At 38.6% G+C, this 17,657-nt stretch overlaps 1 protein-coding gene across 1 annotated transcript; it reads right to left on the bottom strand.

The window, feature by feature from the left end:
- Positions 1-947: 947 nt before the first annotated feature.
- MS4A13 (membrane spanning 4-domains A13) lies at positions 948-14,481 on the bottom strand (the record flags this gene model as incomplete). Its single annotated transcript, XM_081154905.1, has 5 exons — positions 948-968; positions 3,732-3,827; positions 7,301-7,420; positions 11,692-11,832; positions 14,428-14,481. The coding sequence occupies 5 exons, from the start codon at positions 14,479-14,481 to the stop codon at positions 948-950; spliced, it is 432 nt and encodes a 143-aa protein (XP_081011031.1).
- Between the last annotated feature and the right edge of the window lie 3,176 nt (positions 14,482-17,657).

Here is a 17,657-nt window from a genome sequence, read left to right as displayed (position 1 = left end):
TAGTCCTTGCTTAGCATGCTTTTTCCTTACTATGCTATGTAAAATAATATTTGCCTTATCTCCCTACTCTGTTTTTATTTTACTTAGTAACACTTTTCCATTTCCTAAAATTATTGTGTGTGTGTGTCTTTATTGTCTTTCTCCCCCACTGGAATTCAAGCTCCCTGAGGATAGGGATGCTATCTTGGTAACTGCTGCATCCTTAGTGGCTATTATAATGCCTAGTATAAATATTTGTGAAAGAATAAAAAAATGGTAGATATCTAGTCTTTTTAAGCTGTGAGAAAATGATCATTCTCATAAGCTTTTGTGGTACCGTGAATTATTACAGCAATTTGGGATGTTACGAAACCTGCAATTACAGCTGACACTTGAACAACACAAGTTTGAACTGCAGATACTTTTCAATATATTGGAAAATTTTTGGAGATTTGTGACAATTTGAAAAACTCGCAGATGAACTGCATAGAGTAGAAATATTGAAAAAAATTAAGAAAAAGTTAGGTATGCCATGAATGCATAAAATATATGTAGATACTAGTCTACATATATTTACTACCATAAAATATACACAAGTCTATTATAATAAATTTAACTGTATCATAACTTATGCAAACAAACACTGATTGTACACGACACCATTCACAGTTGAGAGAAATGTAAACCAATATAAAGATGCCATATTAAATCCTAACTGCATAAAATTAATTGTAGTACTGTACTACTGTGATAACTTTGTAGCCACCTCCTGAGTCATTGCGGTGAGCCCAAGTGTTGTATCTGCTTAAATGTCATGTGACACTAATCATCTCCATGTGAGTTTGTCTCTCCAGTGAATTGAGCATTGTAGTAAACAGTGACCTTTTGCAGTCCTCACGTATTTTTCATCCCATTTGGTATGACACTGGAAACTATGAATAGCACCACAGGACCCATGCAAAGTGCTGCTAGTGATGCTGGAAGCGCTCCTAAGAAGCAGAGAAAAGCCATGATGTTCCAAGACAAAGATGAATTGCTTGATATCTACCATAGACTGAGGTCTGCAGCCCACCATTTCATGATAAACGAATCCAGTGTAAGAACTACTGTAAGAAAAGAAACGGAAATTTATGAAGCTGCCACTGCAGCTATGCCAGAGGCATGAAAACCTTGCACTTTTTGCAAAATTCCTTTTTATTTTGTATTGAAAATGCAGCTTTTATGTGGGTGCGTGATTGTTCTAAGAAATGCATCCTATAGGCTCTAATGTGATTCAAGAAAAAGCAAAATCATATGACAGCTTAAAGCAAAAGGAAGGTGAAGGACCTAAAGCTGGAGAATTTAATGTCAGCAAAGGATGGTTTGACAATTTTAGAAAGAGGTTTGGCTAAAAAATGTAAAGGTAACAGGAGAAGCAGTTTCTGTTCAACTAGAGGAAGATGAATTCCCAGAAGACATTAAGAATATCATTGCGTTGGCATGGTTGGGCCTGGGGAGTATTATGCTAATTGAAATAAGCCAGTCAGAGAAAGACAAATACTATATGATCTCACATCTGGAATCTAATGAACAAAATAAATTGACGGACAAAATAAAACCAGAGGCATGGATACAGGGAACAGACTGACAGCTGTCAGAGGGGAGGGGGGTAGAAGGGACTGGATGAAAGAAGGTGAAGAGATTAGCCAAAGAACATATATACATAACCCATGGACACAGACAACTGTGTGGTGATGGCAGAGGGAGGGGTGCGGTGGCTGGGTTGGGGAGGTAAGGGGGGCATAAAATGGGGACATCTATAGTAGTGTCAACAATAAATTTAATAATGTCAACAATAAAAATAAAGTTAAAAAAAAAGAAAATCTTTGAAGAGAAAGGATACCTGCCTGAACAGGTTTTTAATGCAGATAAAAGTGTCCTATTCTGTTAAAAAAAAAAAAAAAAGCCACAGAGGACATTATTAGTAAGGAAGAGAAGCAACCCCCGGGACTTAAGGCAGGAAGAAATAGGCTAACTCTACTGTTTTGCGCCAATGCAGTTGGGTTTATGATCAGGACCACCCTTGTCTATAAAGCTGTTCACCCCGAGCCTCGAAGGGCAAAGATGAACACCAGCGGATAGTCTTTTGGTTGTAGGACAAGAAGGCCTGGACAAGGAGAACCCCTTTCCTGGATTGGTTCCTCAATGCTTTTCCCTGCAGTCAGGAAGTACCTAGCCAGCAAGCAACTGCCTTTTGATATTGGACAATGTCCCCTGCCTACCATGAGTTCAACATCGAAAGTGTAGAAGTGGTCTACACACCCCCAGACACGACATCTCTGATTCAGCCTCTCAATCAAGGGGTCATAAGGACTTTTAAGGATCACCATTACACACGGTAACATGGTACTCTATGGAAGAGACTGTCAGTGCTATGGAAGAGACCCTGATAGAGAGAGCATAAGGGAAGTCTGGAATGATTTCAACATTGTCATTGCAGAATTACATTAGTGTTCAGTATGCCCCTCTCTCCGCAATTAGAGAAGCTGTATATCAGCCTATCATCACAGGTAAATAAATGGTTTTTTAAAAAAGTGTAACAATGTTTCCTACACTGTGTTATGAATATGACTGTAACACTGTATGCTGTAAAGATGTGAATGATTTATTTGTGACTGGGCTCAGCTACTGTGAGGCAATCATATCAATTAGACTAGGCTACCATAAAGCAATCATATTGCTGTTTTTCATTATCAATGCATGACTCGCTAAACTTATAAATATAAGTATGAATTTTTTTCACATTATCTTTTCACTTTTGATGTCTAGTGTCAGTAATATGCATAACCTATAAGACAATATTGATGCAGGTGCTCACAGACAGACAATTCATCTTGTAAATAGATGACATAAATCTACAGTATCAATAAATATGGTACTCTAAATGTATTTCACTTCCTTACGATTTCTTTAATAACATTTTCTTTTCTCTAGCTTACTTTATTGTAAGAATACAGTATATTATATATAATATACAAAATATGTCTTAACTGGCAGTTTATGTTATTGATAAGGCTTCTGGTCAACAGTAGGCTATTAGTAGTTAGGTTTTGGAGGAGCCAAAAGTTACACAGGTTTTCAACTGTATGAGGGGGGGTCAGTGCCCCCAACCCCTCTGTTGTTCAGTGGTTAACTGTACACTTCTAGAAATAAACTACCTGTAGAAATACTAGTCTTATATGCAAAGATATATGTACTGAGATGTTCACTGCATCATTTACAATTTAAAAAATTAGAAAAAGCTAAATATGCAATAAAGGAATGTTAAAATAAATTCTAAGGAAAAGTATGACACTATTAAAAGGCACTGTTTAGATATGCTTTATAATAAAAAGATTTTTATGACAGTTGAGAAATACGCATGCGACCAAACAGTACCAGTATGATCACACAATTAGTAACAAAGAAAACTGTGTGTGTGTGTGTGTTTGTGTTATCTTTTTGTGTAGATTTGCATATGTGGGTATGATGAAGATTATGTTAAGAGGACAGTAACATTTTATTGTATAATTTTTTAACTTACAGTTTTATTAATCCTTTTGTAATTTTATAAACAATAAAATAAAGAAAAAATTAAAAAGTAAAGGAAATACTATCACATATTCCATTTTTATTCATTTGAAACATATTGTATCAGCACACTTTATCTCCTCATAGGATGTGCTTACTAAAATCAACATCTCTCGGCATGCCAGAAGCAGATAAACACTTACCAAATCAATAAAGATGAAGATGGTGTATGTAAGTGCAATAGCAAGTTCCAGGTTGTTGGAGGCCAGTAAAATACGTGAAGCTTCCCTCCCAAGTTTCTGAAACCAGAAAGTAGGGAGAAACCTTGCGTTAGTATTTTTAGTAAGAGCATCTATGTTCAAGAAGGGGCTCCCAGTATGAGGGGAAATAGGAAAAATAAATAAGCCTCTTTTACCATCAGACTTCCCTAGGCATTTCTACTCCTTTGCTCTGTTCCACTTCTCCTAGCTTTCATCCCCCCAATTCACTGTTTACACTACAGCTTTCAATCTTGACCTCTTATCACTCACCTTCTTGTCACACTTCCTACAACTTCATTTTGATTAATCTCTTCACTACAGAGCCCCTGGCACAGCTCACTATCCAAACTCTTCAGTGCATAAGATTTGACTTTCCTGTCTCCAATGATAAGATGGCTACCAAGAGATTTTATCAAGCAATCCTCAGGTATTAAAACAGCTATTATTAATGACCAACTTACTTAAATTTACACGTGTGGTAAGGAAAATCACAGAGAAATTGCTGCAGTGTCATATGCAAGGATGAGTAAATTAGAAGTTGAAAGAACACTATTTCACTGGGAAGGATAAGGTGACTGATTGCTGGGACAGATAAAGCAGGCTCCTGCTGCTGCTGCTGCCTCAAAGACATTTCAACTACATATCAGGATGAATGATAGTGGTGCTCATCCTGAAAATAAATGTAGTTTTTGTACTGGCTATGGAAAGACAATGATACTCAGACCTAGAAAGAATATCATCATAATTTTCCCTTCTTCAATTCCTACTCTCTTTTATTGGGTTTATTTACCACCTTTTATATGAAATAAACTACAAAGTGGTAGGAATTAGATGACAAGAATGAAATGACAAAATATTGCTGTTTTTCTCAAGGTTTATATTTAAGTAAAAAAGACAGAAAGATAATATAAGGTAACATATGATAAAGTTAAATATGTCAAAGTGAATAAAGACTTGCTCGACGGTTGTCGGGGACAGGAGGTTCACCCTGTCCCCGCATAGGAGGGTTCCATAAAGAGGCAGGACCTCTGAAATCAGAGTAGGACTGGGGAAGCAACATTCTAGGCAGCTTTAATTTGCTTGTTTCTTTGTAAACTTTCTTGTTCCAGAAAGAATAGCATAAATTAAAAGTATGACAAAATCATTAAAAAAATGAAGACATAAAACAGAACCAACAATAAAGCCCAAATACACCTCACATGATCTCTAGTGTGAGAATGTGAGCAAAAAACTGAATGCAAGAATGAACATGACATGTTGAGAAAATGATAAAAAAGTTTAAGTCAGTATAGTGTTCCTTCACCTATGATATTAGCAGCAGGGCGGAGAAAAGGGTTTGAAATTGCAAGATAAAAAATTCTGGTTTTATTTGGTTAACAGAAACACAATTGTAACATTTTAACCGGAAAGTTCTTGTGACCTCTTATCCAGCAAGATTGCAAAAAATCATTTTTCCCATACTTCTCAAATTTCTATGTTACTGCTATTCTCAAACCCTTTCCCTGAAAGTGGCAAGATGTCTGCCAGAGAAGTTCCAGTAGGAAAACAGCAGACAGAGTGACCTGGTGCTTGACACATGACTTAAGCTTCTGAATCCAGCTTAAATCAGTAAGTGCCCCTTTTTTGCTTAAGTCACTTTGGGTTTTATTTCCTGTCACTTACAACCAAGAGAGTCCTAATTAATAACAACTTAAGTCACAAACGCTATTTTGGTAATTGGGAAGACAGTGGAAAGGGGAGGGTGAAGGGTTGCAGAAAAGTTTGTGGAGTCCAGAAGACTGAAATAAGGGAGTTTTGCCGTGCAGTATTTTTGAGGAGGTCAATGTTTTCCATTTCGTATCTGTTGAGTTTGAGATGATGATGCCAGAAGCATATCCAAGTAGAAAAGTCAATGTGGCCATTAGAACAACAGGACTGGAGTTTGGGAGACAAAGTAGTTAACTAACAGGTTGCGTTAGCCTTTTCCTTCCCTATTTACACACAAAGAAACCAAGGAACAAGAAAGTTAAGAAGCCCGTCCAAGGGGTCACACACAAGTGAGGACTGAATGAAGGTGGTCTGGTTCTGGATTATACTATTGGCCGTTTTGCTACATGAGTGTACTTCAAGGTGTGCATTTCGGGCCTGGCCGAACCTACCTGCGAACACTGATAACCTGATGGGTTTGTGGATTTAGCCAAGCCACTTGCTTATGTTAGAGTGGCTGGCATATGCAAAATCTTGTAAAATGCTGGTTGCTTTAGTAAATGTAGGTATATAATTCTATAGTGCTGCTAAGAAAAGATGACGGGTTAGAGATGTGGGTCTAACATATAAGTTCTTTTTGTGCAACTAATCAGCACAAATAAGGCTGAAACGTGTTTGGGAGATTGTGAAACTGACCATTAACACTGAGCTCAGGTCAGATAAATAGTCTGCAATGGTTTATAATACTGCTTGCAAAAGGCAGGTCCTGGCAATTCTGCCATATTATCTTAATCGATGATTGCAAGCTTAGGAGTAAGAGTGATGAGCTGAAATAACTGCACTTAATCCCCCTGCCTAGCTCTGGCCCCAAAATTAGAATTGAAGATTTCTAGATTGAACTTCCGGGGCAAGTAGAGAATTTTCTTACAATTTATAGGGAAAATCTGATGCACGCTTATTTAAATCAATACATCACTCATTACACACAATCTATTCTGGGGTATCACTGCATCTTCTCTCATAAGCCCACTGTCCTCTAGGCTTCTGTTCTCCACACTGGATTCCTTCCACTGACGGTCGTATGGAGTGGGGGTGAGGGGGAGCAGGCAGTTGACCCCTTGCCTACAATGACTCTTTTACTCATTAGAATTATATTTGGAATAATACTTTCAAACTGTTCTTTGTTTTGCTCTGTTGTCTAGTAACAAAGAGGAGCTCCAACCCAATCTGTTATAATTTTAAACAGAAGATTTTTCTAAGTATTAGAGCACTAATAATCTGTGATTCTGAATTTAAAGTCAACACAATTGAAAAAATCTATTGTGATATCAGTAAAGCTATTCACATTTATTTAGTATTTAAGGACTTAAAGCAAAATTCACGTGAGATACAAAAATAGGCTGTGCATGAAATGCTGTATGTTAAACCAGAAATTAATAGGTGTCTGCAATTCCAACTATATGCATCAATAGCCGAATTCTGTTTTTGATTATGGGGATGGTTTTAAAGTCTAGGAGTATACTTTTCTTCAAGGGAATCATCAGTGATCCCATGCCTAATGCAGATACACTTACCACTGAGGTGTTCAAACTAGGGACTTGCTTTATTTTAACTGGGCATGTTAAGAACTCAAATATCCTAGTAATATTTACCTAAAAAAATTATGTTAGAATTATTTTTAAGTTAGAACTTTCCATCAAGAGCTTACTACTGAATCAGAGAATTTGTGAGGACCAATAAAAACCTTATTTTACCCCCTAAGGCTTCAAAACCTCTGAAAAGAATCATTTTGAAATTGAGACGTTCGTATAGACCTGGTCACTTACCGCTTGTCCATAGTTCCTATATGACACAGAATCAAAATTAGACAACTCATGTAATATCATACATATTGCTGTAAATGCAGTAATTATGCAGATAATGTTCAAGATCAAAGTATATGTAACCTGAAAAGATATAGGGAAAATTTATTATAATCTTGGTTAGACAATACGCTGAAAAAAATCACTATGATCTAGTTTCTGAAGCTTTAGAAGTGTTGGTATGCTTGCCATTAGGGTAAAATATTTCCCTGGTTAACATGAAACCCAGTTAATCTGGAGAAAACACTAAAATATTATCACATCAATAAGCATAAATCTTTCATTTGGGCTAAAAAATGTTGTATTTTATAATCTTCTGAGTAAGTTGAAAGCCTTATAACATGTGATTCAAACAAAAGGAGTTCCGTTGCAAAAAGAAACAAGAAGAGATAGATGGAAAAGGACTGCTTGTAGAAATAAGCCAAATAGAAGTCAATGATTTTTAATGCTGGGTTTTAATTCTATAGGGAAAATCCATCAATTATGTACAGTTTTCTAACTGTACAATTAGAAAATACGATTAATTAATTTCTAAGGTATTGTTTAGCTCTGAGATTTTCTCTTCCCAATATCTTTCCACCTATACCATAGATGGATCTTTATTCTGGACATATCCTTTATTTTGTTATAAGATACAATCCTTTTCCCAAACTGGATAGTTAGGACAACAGAGTTTTTTAGCAGTATTATGTCTGTATATAAAGGCATTAGGTCCGATTACATTTTTCTAATAGTAAAGTTTTATACACTCTTAAAAAAAGGTACAATACCAAACCAAAAGAGCCCAATATTTAAATTTGGAAACCTATACATAATTATGTTTCCAACTAATAAAGCATGTTAGTCTACACTGAAGTATGTGCTTTTGGATTTTCACTTAATTCCTACATTTATTTTACAGGTAGGGTAGACTCCTTCATTGTTTAGATACTCACTATCTTTCCTTAAAACCTATTTAGCTTTGTGACACGTGATTTATAGGATACCTTAAACATTTCAGCTTACCAGGCGAGGATTTGGATTCTTTGCTACTTTTATTAAGAAGGCTCCTGAAATGATAAACTGGATATAAAAACATATATTTATAAATATTCATTAATAATGCTTGCTCATCAACTTAAAATGTATTTTTAACAAGACCCTCTTCTAAGTCAATTATTCTTATAATACTAGGAGTAACAAAATATAAAAAAGTTTTAGTTGAAGGAGTCAGGACATACAATAATGAATTGAAAGGCAATAGTAGGGTCACTAATAACAGAAATATAAAGGACAGTAGGCAGAATTTGGGTTGTGGTATATGCCAAAAATGGCATAAGCAGTCCTGAATCAGGGATCAAATTTGCTTATATCTGTGCATGCTTTCTGAACTCATTCAATTATTACTTCTAATGTTGTCCTTCCTCAAGAAATGATGCCACTGATTATAAGTAGGGTGTACATATCCAGGTATGACAAAAGTGGCCCATGAGTCCATTCCAAATTGTGTTTGTTCCAAATATACCTCTTAACTGAGACTAGGGCAGTATTAAGGCAACAGCTGCTATTCACATTTTTGTCTTTTTAAAGAGGTTCCTTTATTTCATATCAGGCTGCTTTGCCTATTTCCTGGAAGTGTAGCGCAATGCCATATTTTCTGAAGGCGGGCTGGACAATTCCCTTGAAATCGTCCTTTGGTTTTATCTGTTTTGTTTTAGTGACTTTAATGAAGATCCATGTCAAAGGCTAATTTGTGGAAAAATAGTATTCATACTATACACCACACATAAAAAGACCAAATCTAAAGCTTACTAACTCCTCAAGGACACCTGAAATCGACACATTCAGCACTTCATCCTGTACAAAAGCTGAGATTTCCAAGGACGTAGACAGTGAAGGTAAGAGCTAATTCCTAATATAAAGTGAAAATATCTTGTGAATTTTAAACTGGAGTGCTAATTTAAACTACCAAACCATGTGCTTTACAAAATACCTTTCAAAGTTTATGACCTAAATAAGAAGTCTTGCATTGATTTAAATAGAATTTTTTAGATAATTTATTCTAGGAGTTAAACATGCTTCTTTATAGAAATATGAACAATTAGACACTGAGGACATGAATCGCTGATCTGGATTTTGTCTGCAAATGCACTACCTTTCTCCTACTGTTTTCCAGTGCGGCGCTTTGACACTTATGAGCCGATGTATGAAGGCAGAGTATCTCCTAAAGTCCACTGCTTTGGCTACAGCGCTCTCAAGTAGTGGCAATCTCATCTCCAGGAGCCCTTATACCACTGCTTGTAAGCATGGGGTAGGTGGTCTCCTTGCTCCTTTGTTGCTACTTCCAACCATTCTCTCCTCCAGCTTTGAATCAAATATCATCCGATTCTATCACCCATTATCCCTCCCCATTAAAGTCCTGTGCTGACCCCTGTCACTCTTTTCTTTCTTGGTAATTTTAATTCTTGTCTTTGACTCTCTAACATCTTTTAATCCTTGGTATTTTCAACATATACACACATAATCCTTCAAATAACCTGGCCTTGAATGTATGCCCTTCAGTCCTTTAACTTCATCGATCTCAGTCCCTCCCATATCCATTCTCTTGTCCTTGTTTCTGCCAATACGAGTAACATCTTTCAAATCTCAATTTCAAGTATCCCACTATGAACACCAACTTCTATCTTTCTAGCTCATACCCTGTAGTATTACAGCTCTAACAATCCTTTGGCTCCATCTAGATTTATAATCTGAGCCCCTCAACTCCCCGTTACATTCTCTCCTTCACTATCTTAAATTCCATGGTCAATCACTACAAACACTCACTATACACACTCTCAGCTCCTTTGTACCTTTCCTGTTTAGTCACAGTTGCATGCTTAGACCAAAATCCTGATTAAATGTAGTTTTCTTACTGCATGCCTGCACCCATGCAGCCAAGCATGGCCTAAGGAAGACACACAACCACCTTGACCCATCTCACCGAAAGCTTACGTGAGCCCTTATTGCTGCATGAAAGTGAGACTACTTTTCCACAATACATGCACCCTCTCACTTTTCCTAGACGACTATTTCATGTCCTCTCCTCTCCTCAACCAATTCACTCTCCCATTCTCACTCTCAGCTCATGATCTTGTTTTCTAATTCACTGAGATATTTGAAGCCGTTGGAAGAAAAGTTCCACAACCTTCCAACATCCCATCTACCTACTTATCAAAATGTTTCTCCTCTCTCTCTGTTCCTCTGCCTTTTCCTTCTGTTACCTACCTTGATAATATTTACATTAAAGATAGATAATTCTTTGTTATTGGGGCTGTCCTATGCATTGTAGGATGTTTATCAGCATCCGTGGTCTCTGCCTACTAGATGCACACCCCCAGCTGTGAAAACCAAAATTGTCTCGGCATTACCAAATATCCTCTGTGGCAAAATCACCTCTAGTTGAGAACCACTGCTAAAGATGAACTTGTCCCTGCTCTTAGCCATTTGTGTATTAAAATTCATCATCTCTTGCCTACACAAGTACATGATTCTAATGATCCCTTCCCCCTACCATTTCTCTCATATCAATTTTCTCTTCTGATTCAGTTCCCTCAATAAAAGACATGATACTTCCAACTTACAGAAACAAATAAGCAAATCCTCTCTTGGCCCAAATTTTCCCCAGCTACCCCCTCATTTGCTATACCACATTACACCAAGGTCTTAAAGGACTTGTTGGTGTTTACTGTCAACAATTCCTCATCTCCCATTATTTCTTAAACCAACTCCAGGCAGGCTTTTGCCCCACTATTCCACTGAAACTAATTATCAAGTTTACTACTGCCTCCATACTGCTAAACCCAATGCTCAGCCTTTGGTTTATTTGATAAAATAGAATTTAATATAGTTTATCTTACCTTATTTCTTTGTTTACTTGGTTCCCAAGATACCATATTCTCCAGATTTTCCTACTACATTATGGCTATGTACAAACCACAGGAGAGTGCAGGTAATGACAAATTGAGAAAATGTGTGAGTATAGATTCATTGTGTGGAGAAGCTAAGGTAATGACCTTAAATTTGAAAATCAACCATGCTAATGGATATTATGGCTAAGATTCTTTCTCTTGCAAATATCTAAGCACAATCCAACCTGTGTATTGTCACTGTGTATTTACTCCTGTATCCATATGTCTTATAACAGCACTGGTAAATTAATGGTGCTCAAAAAATCTTTGTTGAAAAAAGAAATCTGATTTTGAATGAATTATCAACCTGGGATTTTGTTACATAATTCTCCTGCAAACTTTTTTTAGAAACTGCTCCCTATCTCCCGTTAGTGGCATGCGTATTATTTACTGAATGATTAAGTGATAAAAATGCGTCCTACTCACAACAACTCCCCATAAAGCACATCCTGCTTTGTAAGTTACAGGTTCATATATCCCAAAGACTCCTTTAACCTGTCCCATATACAAATCCAATAGGAAATACCACATGAGCATATGAAAGCTGCCAATCAAAATCTGGATAGCCTGTGAGAAAAGAATACTATTAGTAATGACATCATGTAATTTATAACACAATTCCAATAACTGTTAACTATAAAAAACATTCAACACTTTTACAAAAGATAAAAGTAAAATATAGCAGTACACTCAGCTATGCATTTCTTGGATTGGTTCACCCAAAAAGAAAGCCCTAACCAGGAAGTACTGAGGTTCATCAAATAGGAATCAGCCATACTTAGAGCACCAGATTGTCCCATAATAATTCTGGCCAATTCCCCCAGAGGAAAGTTGACAATCTGACTCTATTACTGGCTATTTTCCTTATCTACCAAGTAATGGCATGAGAGGGGAATACTGAGGGTACTTGGGAGAAAATGTGGTTACTAATCTACTTGGATGCGGGTAGCCACATAGCCAATATTTTCTTGTTCATTAATAATTTATTAAGGATGAATCACTTTGAATCTTATAAAGATTTGATATATCTTTTCCTTCAAGGCATACTTGGCATGGATCTTTTTCACAAGCATGCTGGGGTGAACTACAGAGAGATACAAAGACTATCCAAAGTAGACTTGCTTGCATAGGTCTTCCTATTGAATAAAGGATGGGTTAGGTTAGGGGAGGATTATTTCTCAACTTTAATTTGAAAGAATATAACTATAATCTAGGTAAATAAGTCCCAGTAAATTTATTTCTAAATTTACATGTAAACTAATATTTCATATTCTGAATCACATTTTTAATTATCTTTAAAAATTTCAGAGGGTACATCATTTTCATTTTATATAAACTTTAATAGAAAGCTATTTAATATTTTAACTTTAATAGTTGTAGCTCTTTGTAAAGCAAGTAGTCTCTGAAACACATAAATGCAATTGGCTGGTATTAAAAATACATGTTAGAGAAGTGTATGTTTTCTTTGTACAGGAAGACCACTTCCAGGGGTAACAAACTCACGCATTTTTATAGATATAGAATTTAAGATTTCCTTTGCATCAAATTTGGAAGAATGGCATTATTTTTAGAGGTTCTTTGGATTTGGTTGAGAGAAAATCCTCTATTAGATCACAAAATTCTCAGGGACCTGGACTTTAGCTGTCTCACTATTGTCATCAGCCTCTAATATGGTGCCCAGTGCAGAGCAGGCACCCAGAAGTCACCTCTTGTATAAGCACATCAGTATCAAGAACACAAACTCCACATGATTTTCCAACTGTTAAGAGGAGTGACTTGGATTTGAAAAATAATGTCTCCTTTTATATGACTGGCAATCATTCTACAGGGTGATCCCCCAAAATGTATACATACACTTTGAATAATTAAAAAGGCAGTGTTGATTAAAATACATTTCATTTTCAAAATTAAGCTATCAGCTGTTAAAGTGCGCATACATTTTTTGGGGATACTCTGTATATAAAACTATGAAATATCCACTTAGCCAAAGCTTGTAAAGAACTCTACAAGAAAGAAAGGCTGCTCGTGTGTGGAAGGGCAAGATGGGCTTTCTTATTTAAAAATGGTTCTTGGCCCTGACCAGGTAGCGCAGTTGGTTAGAGCATCATCACCGTATACCAAGGTTGCAGGTTCGATCTCTGATCAGGGCACATACAAGAATCAACCAATGAATGCATAAATAAGTGGAACAACAAATCGATGTTTCTCTCCCCCCCCCCCCTCTTTCTGAATCCTCACCTGAGGATATTTTTTCCATTGCTTTTCGGGGGGGGGGGGGGGGAGAGAGAGAGAGAGAAACACTGATGTGAGAGAGACGTCAATTGGTCGCCTCCCACATGCACCCTGACAGGGGCCTGGGATCAAGCTTGCAACCGAGGTACATGCCCTTGACCAGAATTGAACCCGAGACCCTTCAGTCCCCAGGCTGAGGCTCCAACCACTGAGCTAAACCAGCTAGAACTAAAATCAATACAATTTTTAAAAATGGTTCTTAATCTAAAGACAATGAATGGGTTCCAGGACATAGTCCTCCTCGAGGGGAAAAATGAGTGTGAAGGATTATGATATGTACATGAGTCTGAGAAGAAGATTCAGAGTTTTTCTTGCTATGTGTAAGGGGTCTGTGACTCCAAAGAGGTTAAGAACCAGTCAGGTGGGAGACTTAGACAGTTGGTCTATACAGTAGCCAAATTCAAAGGAAAAGTTCACATCCAGTAGAAAAATTTTTTTCCCCTTTAGATGTGAAAGAGCATGATCTTCATAATTCCTTGGTGTTTTTATTAAGAGAGCAGATAAACCCTCTGGTTATAGCTTAAGAGACAGATTAATAATCATCCTACTGCATAGATATCAATACATTAATTAAAAGAGATCAGCAATACATCTCTTTCACAGTTAAAAAAACCACACTCTTTTTTTATTCCTATTTTGGATTTCATCTATTACCCTGTGTATGTTTATTTAGTCAGTGTGTTTATACCTAACAGATACTTGTTTATGAAGGGGCATGAGATCATTCCAAATCTGTAGAACACAATCAACATTAAAAACCCCCACAATTTTTACCCGTTTGACTTAACCAAATCTGATCCTTTCCAGATCGAAGAATATTTATTGAGTAGTGCATGACCCCAAATTTAGTCAAAGTGAAGTTGTACTTACCCCTAACACAAGTGTATCTGTTGCAGAGATTTTTGAACAGTCACATGAAGCCATACTACCAGCATTTCTTCTAGACGATTGTGTCTCTAATCTTTGGTGATATCTTTATTAGCAAACTTCTGAAAAACAATACAAAACACATATACACACTTTTGCTCAAAATAAAATACTTAAGTTTGATTCTTTCCTTATTACTTTGCAACCCTCCCCAAACTCAGATGCAACAGCTTTCTTTCTTCTTTCCATGCCTTCATTTTTTAGCGGCATCAACTTGCACCCACCCATTCTGAGTAAGAGTTGCCATAACTGGAAAGCCTCTGTGTGACTAAAAAATATTGGTATATTGCAGATATTTTCTGCGAGTAATAAACAGTGTCTCTGGATGATAAAGTAGAAAGAACATTTAGAAAACAGTGTTAGAAAATTTTCAGTAAAGCTTTTAACAACTCATTTGCAATTAAAAACCAATCCCATGCAATTCCTAACGGCATGTTTGGATTTTCAAAACAAAGTTCTTGTACTGAAGTTCATCATAGGCTTGTGATTTTTTTTTTCTAACACATACCTGGTACCTAGTTCCTCTTCCTATATGGAAGAACTTTTTCTTCCATTAGACAACTTATCGAAGTTGCCTCCACAATCCTAAAGGCTTCTATCTGCTGTTTTCGTCCCCTGTGTTCCTGCATTTCTCCCTGGTATTTAGATCATCTTTGTATTTACATTAAGATAAAAACCTGGCTAATAATTGTATCCCCTTAAGGGATTTTACCCGCTTGTGGGTGAGAAATTACACCGTTGTGCATCTTCTAATACATCAAATTTGGATCAATAACATGAGCAATGCCACTTAGCTAGGTGATCATCTGCTGGGTGATCTTAAGACTAGAGCCTTCAGAAAGGAGGGAGTTTGACTAAATGACCTTTCATTCCCTGCACCCTTAAAATCTCATGATGTGATTATTTTAATGAGTCTTCAGTCTCTAAAACCGATTTCCTGAATGTTTCTGAATTCTATAAAGCATAGAGACAAAACCACAAAAACAAAACTAGGTAAGGACACAAGAGCTAGTGACAGAGAATAGAGAAAATAGTGTGTTACTAACTGAAATATAAGTAGTAAGCTTTATATATTCAAACACTACCTCTGAGAAATACCAAAGAAAGGGTATAGGCCTAAGGGCAACCAACATTAATCACCCGGCATGTGTAACTAAAAGGGATAAAATTACAGAATTTATATGGAGAGAGTAATAAGAAAAAGCCATGTCTAGGCTGCTATTATTTCACTTTTCAGATAAACGGAAAATCATAAAAATAATAAGCCCTTTTGTGTGCAAGCCCTTTTGTGTGCATATATAAGTTCTCTTCACACTCACAGGTGATAGTGAAAGCAGCCAGGAGTGACTTGGGGCGCAGAATATTTAGCATCACTACAATCTCTACCAGGCCCCCACCAAAAGCACCCAAAATGAGGTATTCATTAAAACACTAAGAAAAAAAGGGTGTGTGTGTGTGTTTAAAACCTTCAGTTTAATCAATGAAAGGAAGAAACTAAGAAAAGTAACAATATATTCCTGGAATAAATGATGGTTAGAATTTTAAAAAAACACCAACTACCACCATACATTACACATGCGGTTACTGTACAACCCAGTTAAGTATCCCATTTTTGCATAAATTAAAAAAAAAAAAATTAACCATTTATTTTTTGGTATTTTCTGCAAGACAGGCCCCGGCGCTTACTGCCAACCCCCTAAGCTTGCCTCACAGACCCTGGGGCAGTCCCAGGGAGCTCACGTCTGGACACCTCTTGTCCACCCCGAGCACCTCTGGCAGGTCCCTGGGCGAGCTGCGCCCGGCCCACCCTCGGCCTCACCGGCTCCCGGCGCTCGGCCGGGACGGCGACGCGCTTCGGGCGCCCGGGCCCCGGCGCCTCCCGCCGCGGGAAGCTCACTCCTGACTTTCTGCCCCGGCTCCCCAGTCAGGTGAGCTCGCGGAAGGCAAGGGAGTCCGTGCTGTCAGCCTCTGGGGAGGGCGGGTCCCCAGGTCCCGTCTCCAGGCCCCCCTCCGGCTTTTAACACTTAAGAAATCCCATACACAAAGCGACACCATTACCCCTCATTTTACTTGAAGGTCTCAAGGATCGAGCGTCTCCCTCTCAGGCGCAGGCCCAGCCCCAGCGTCTCCCTCTCAGGCCCAGCCCCAGCCCCAGGGCGTCTCGACGCAGGCCTGGCCGAAGAGGCCGCTGGCAGCTGGCGGCGCCCTCAGAGCCAGGCGGGCATCCCTCGGGGCGTGAGGCGCCAGGACCAGCAGGGACCCCGGCTCCCCTCTCAGGCCTCTGGAGCCTCCAACGTCCGAAGCCGCGTGGCCCTGCGCGCATGCGCGCCCACTTCCGGTGGGCGGGGCAAAGCGCTCGTGCGCAGGCTCGCCAGGGCCGCCGGGCCACGTGGCTGGCCCGCGCCAGCCACCGCACGGGCGTCTCCGGAAGCGGCCTCTGCAGACGCGCGTTTCGGTGTCGGCCCCTCGGGTGCGGGTCTTGTATTCGCACCTGCCGCAGAGCCACCCGCGTTGCTCACAGCCTTTCCTGCCCTCACATGTTGACCACTTTGGAAAGTGGAAATAATGAGAAGGCAAATAGCGGAACCAATGACTCACTTAAAAAAAAAATAGACAAAAAGGAAACTGATGAAGGGAATAGTTAGCGAGACAGCGAAATGAGGTTTCATCCACCTGCCGAGGTGAATTTACCTTTCAGAGTCTAGCGGGCATCAGTCTTCTATTTAATGTGGACAGGGGTTAAAGCCCCGTTCACGGCGCGCTGGGGCGGACGCGCGGGACCTCGGCGCGGTGCCCGAGCTTGAGTGGCGGCCTCTGGTGGCGGGTGCGCTCCAGAGACGCGAGTGTGACACGGTGGTGGCGGATTTCACCACCAGGGGTCCTTCACCGCAGTCTTTGCCTTTTTAAAATTTTCGTGCATGTTTGGGGCAATTACACTTTTATTCTCTTTCTGAAATGTTCTAAGCAAGAGAAACAAAGAAACAAATGCTAGAAACATCAGATGGTGACGAGCCAGATGAAGGGGGGGGGACCCAGGTGAAGCTGGGTGGTCAGAGAGGGCCTGGTTTATGTTGGTTTTCCTTGTCACTTTTTCCCAAATCCTTGAAATACTGTCTTTACAATTCCAAAGTGTATTTCAGAAGCTATTTAAAGTGATAACTAGTTACCTAAAT

Source organism: Miniopterus schreibersii, assembly GCF_964146895.1.
Source record: "Miniopterus schreibersii genome assembly, chromosome: 12".
NCBI lineage: Eukaryota > Metazoa > Chordata > Mammalia > Chiroptera > Miniopteridae > Miniopterus > Miniopterus schreibersii.
Note: the sequence above shows the minus strand (reverse complement) of the source record. Positions and strands in the feature narration are given on the sequence as shown.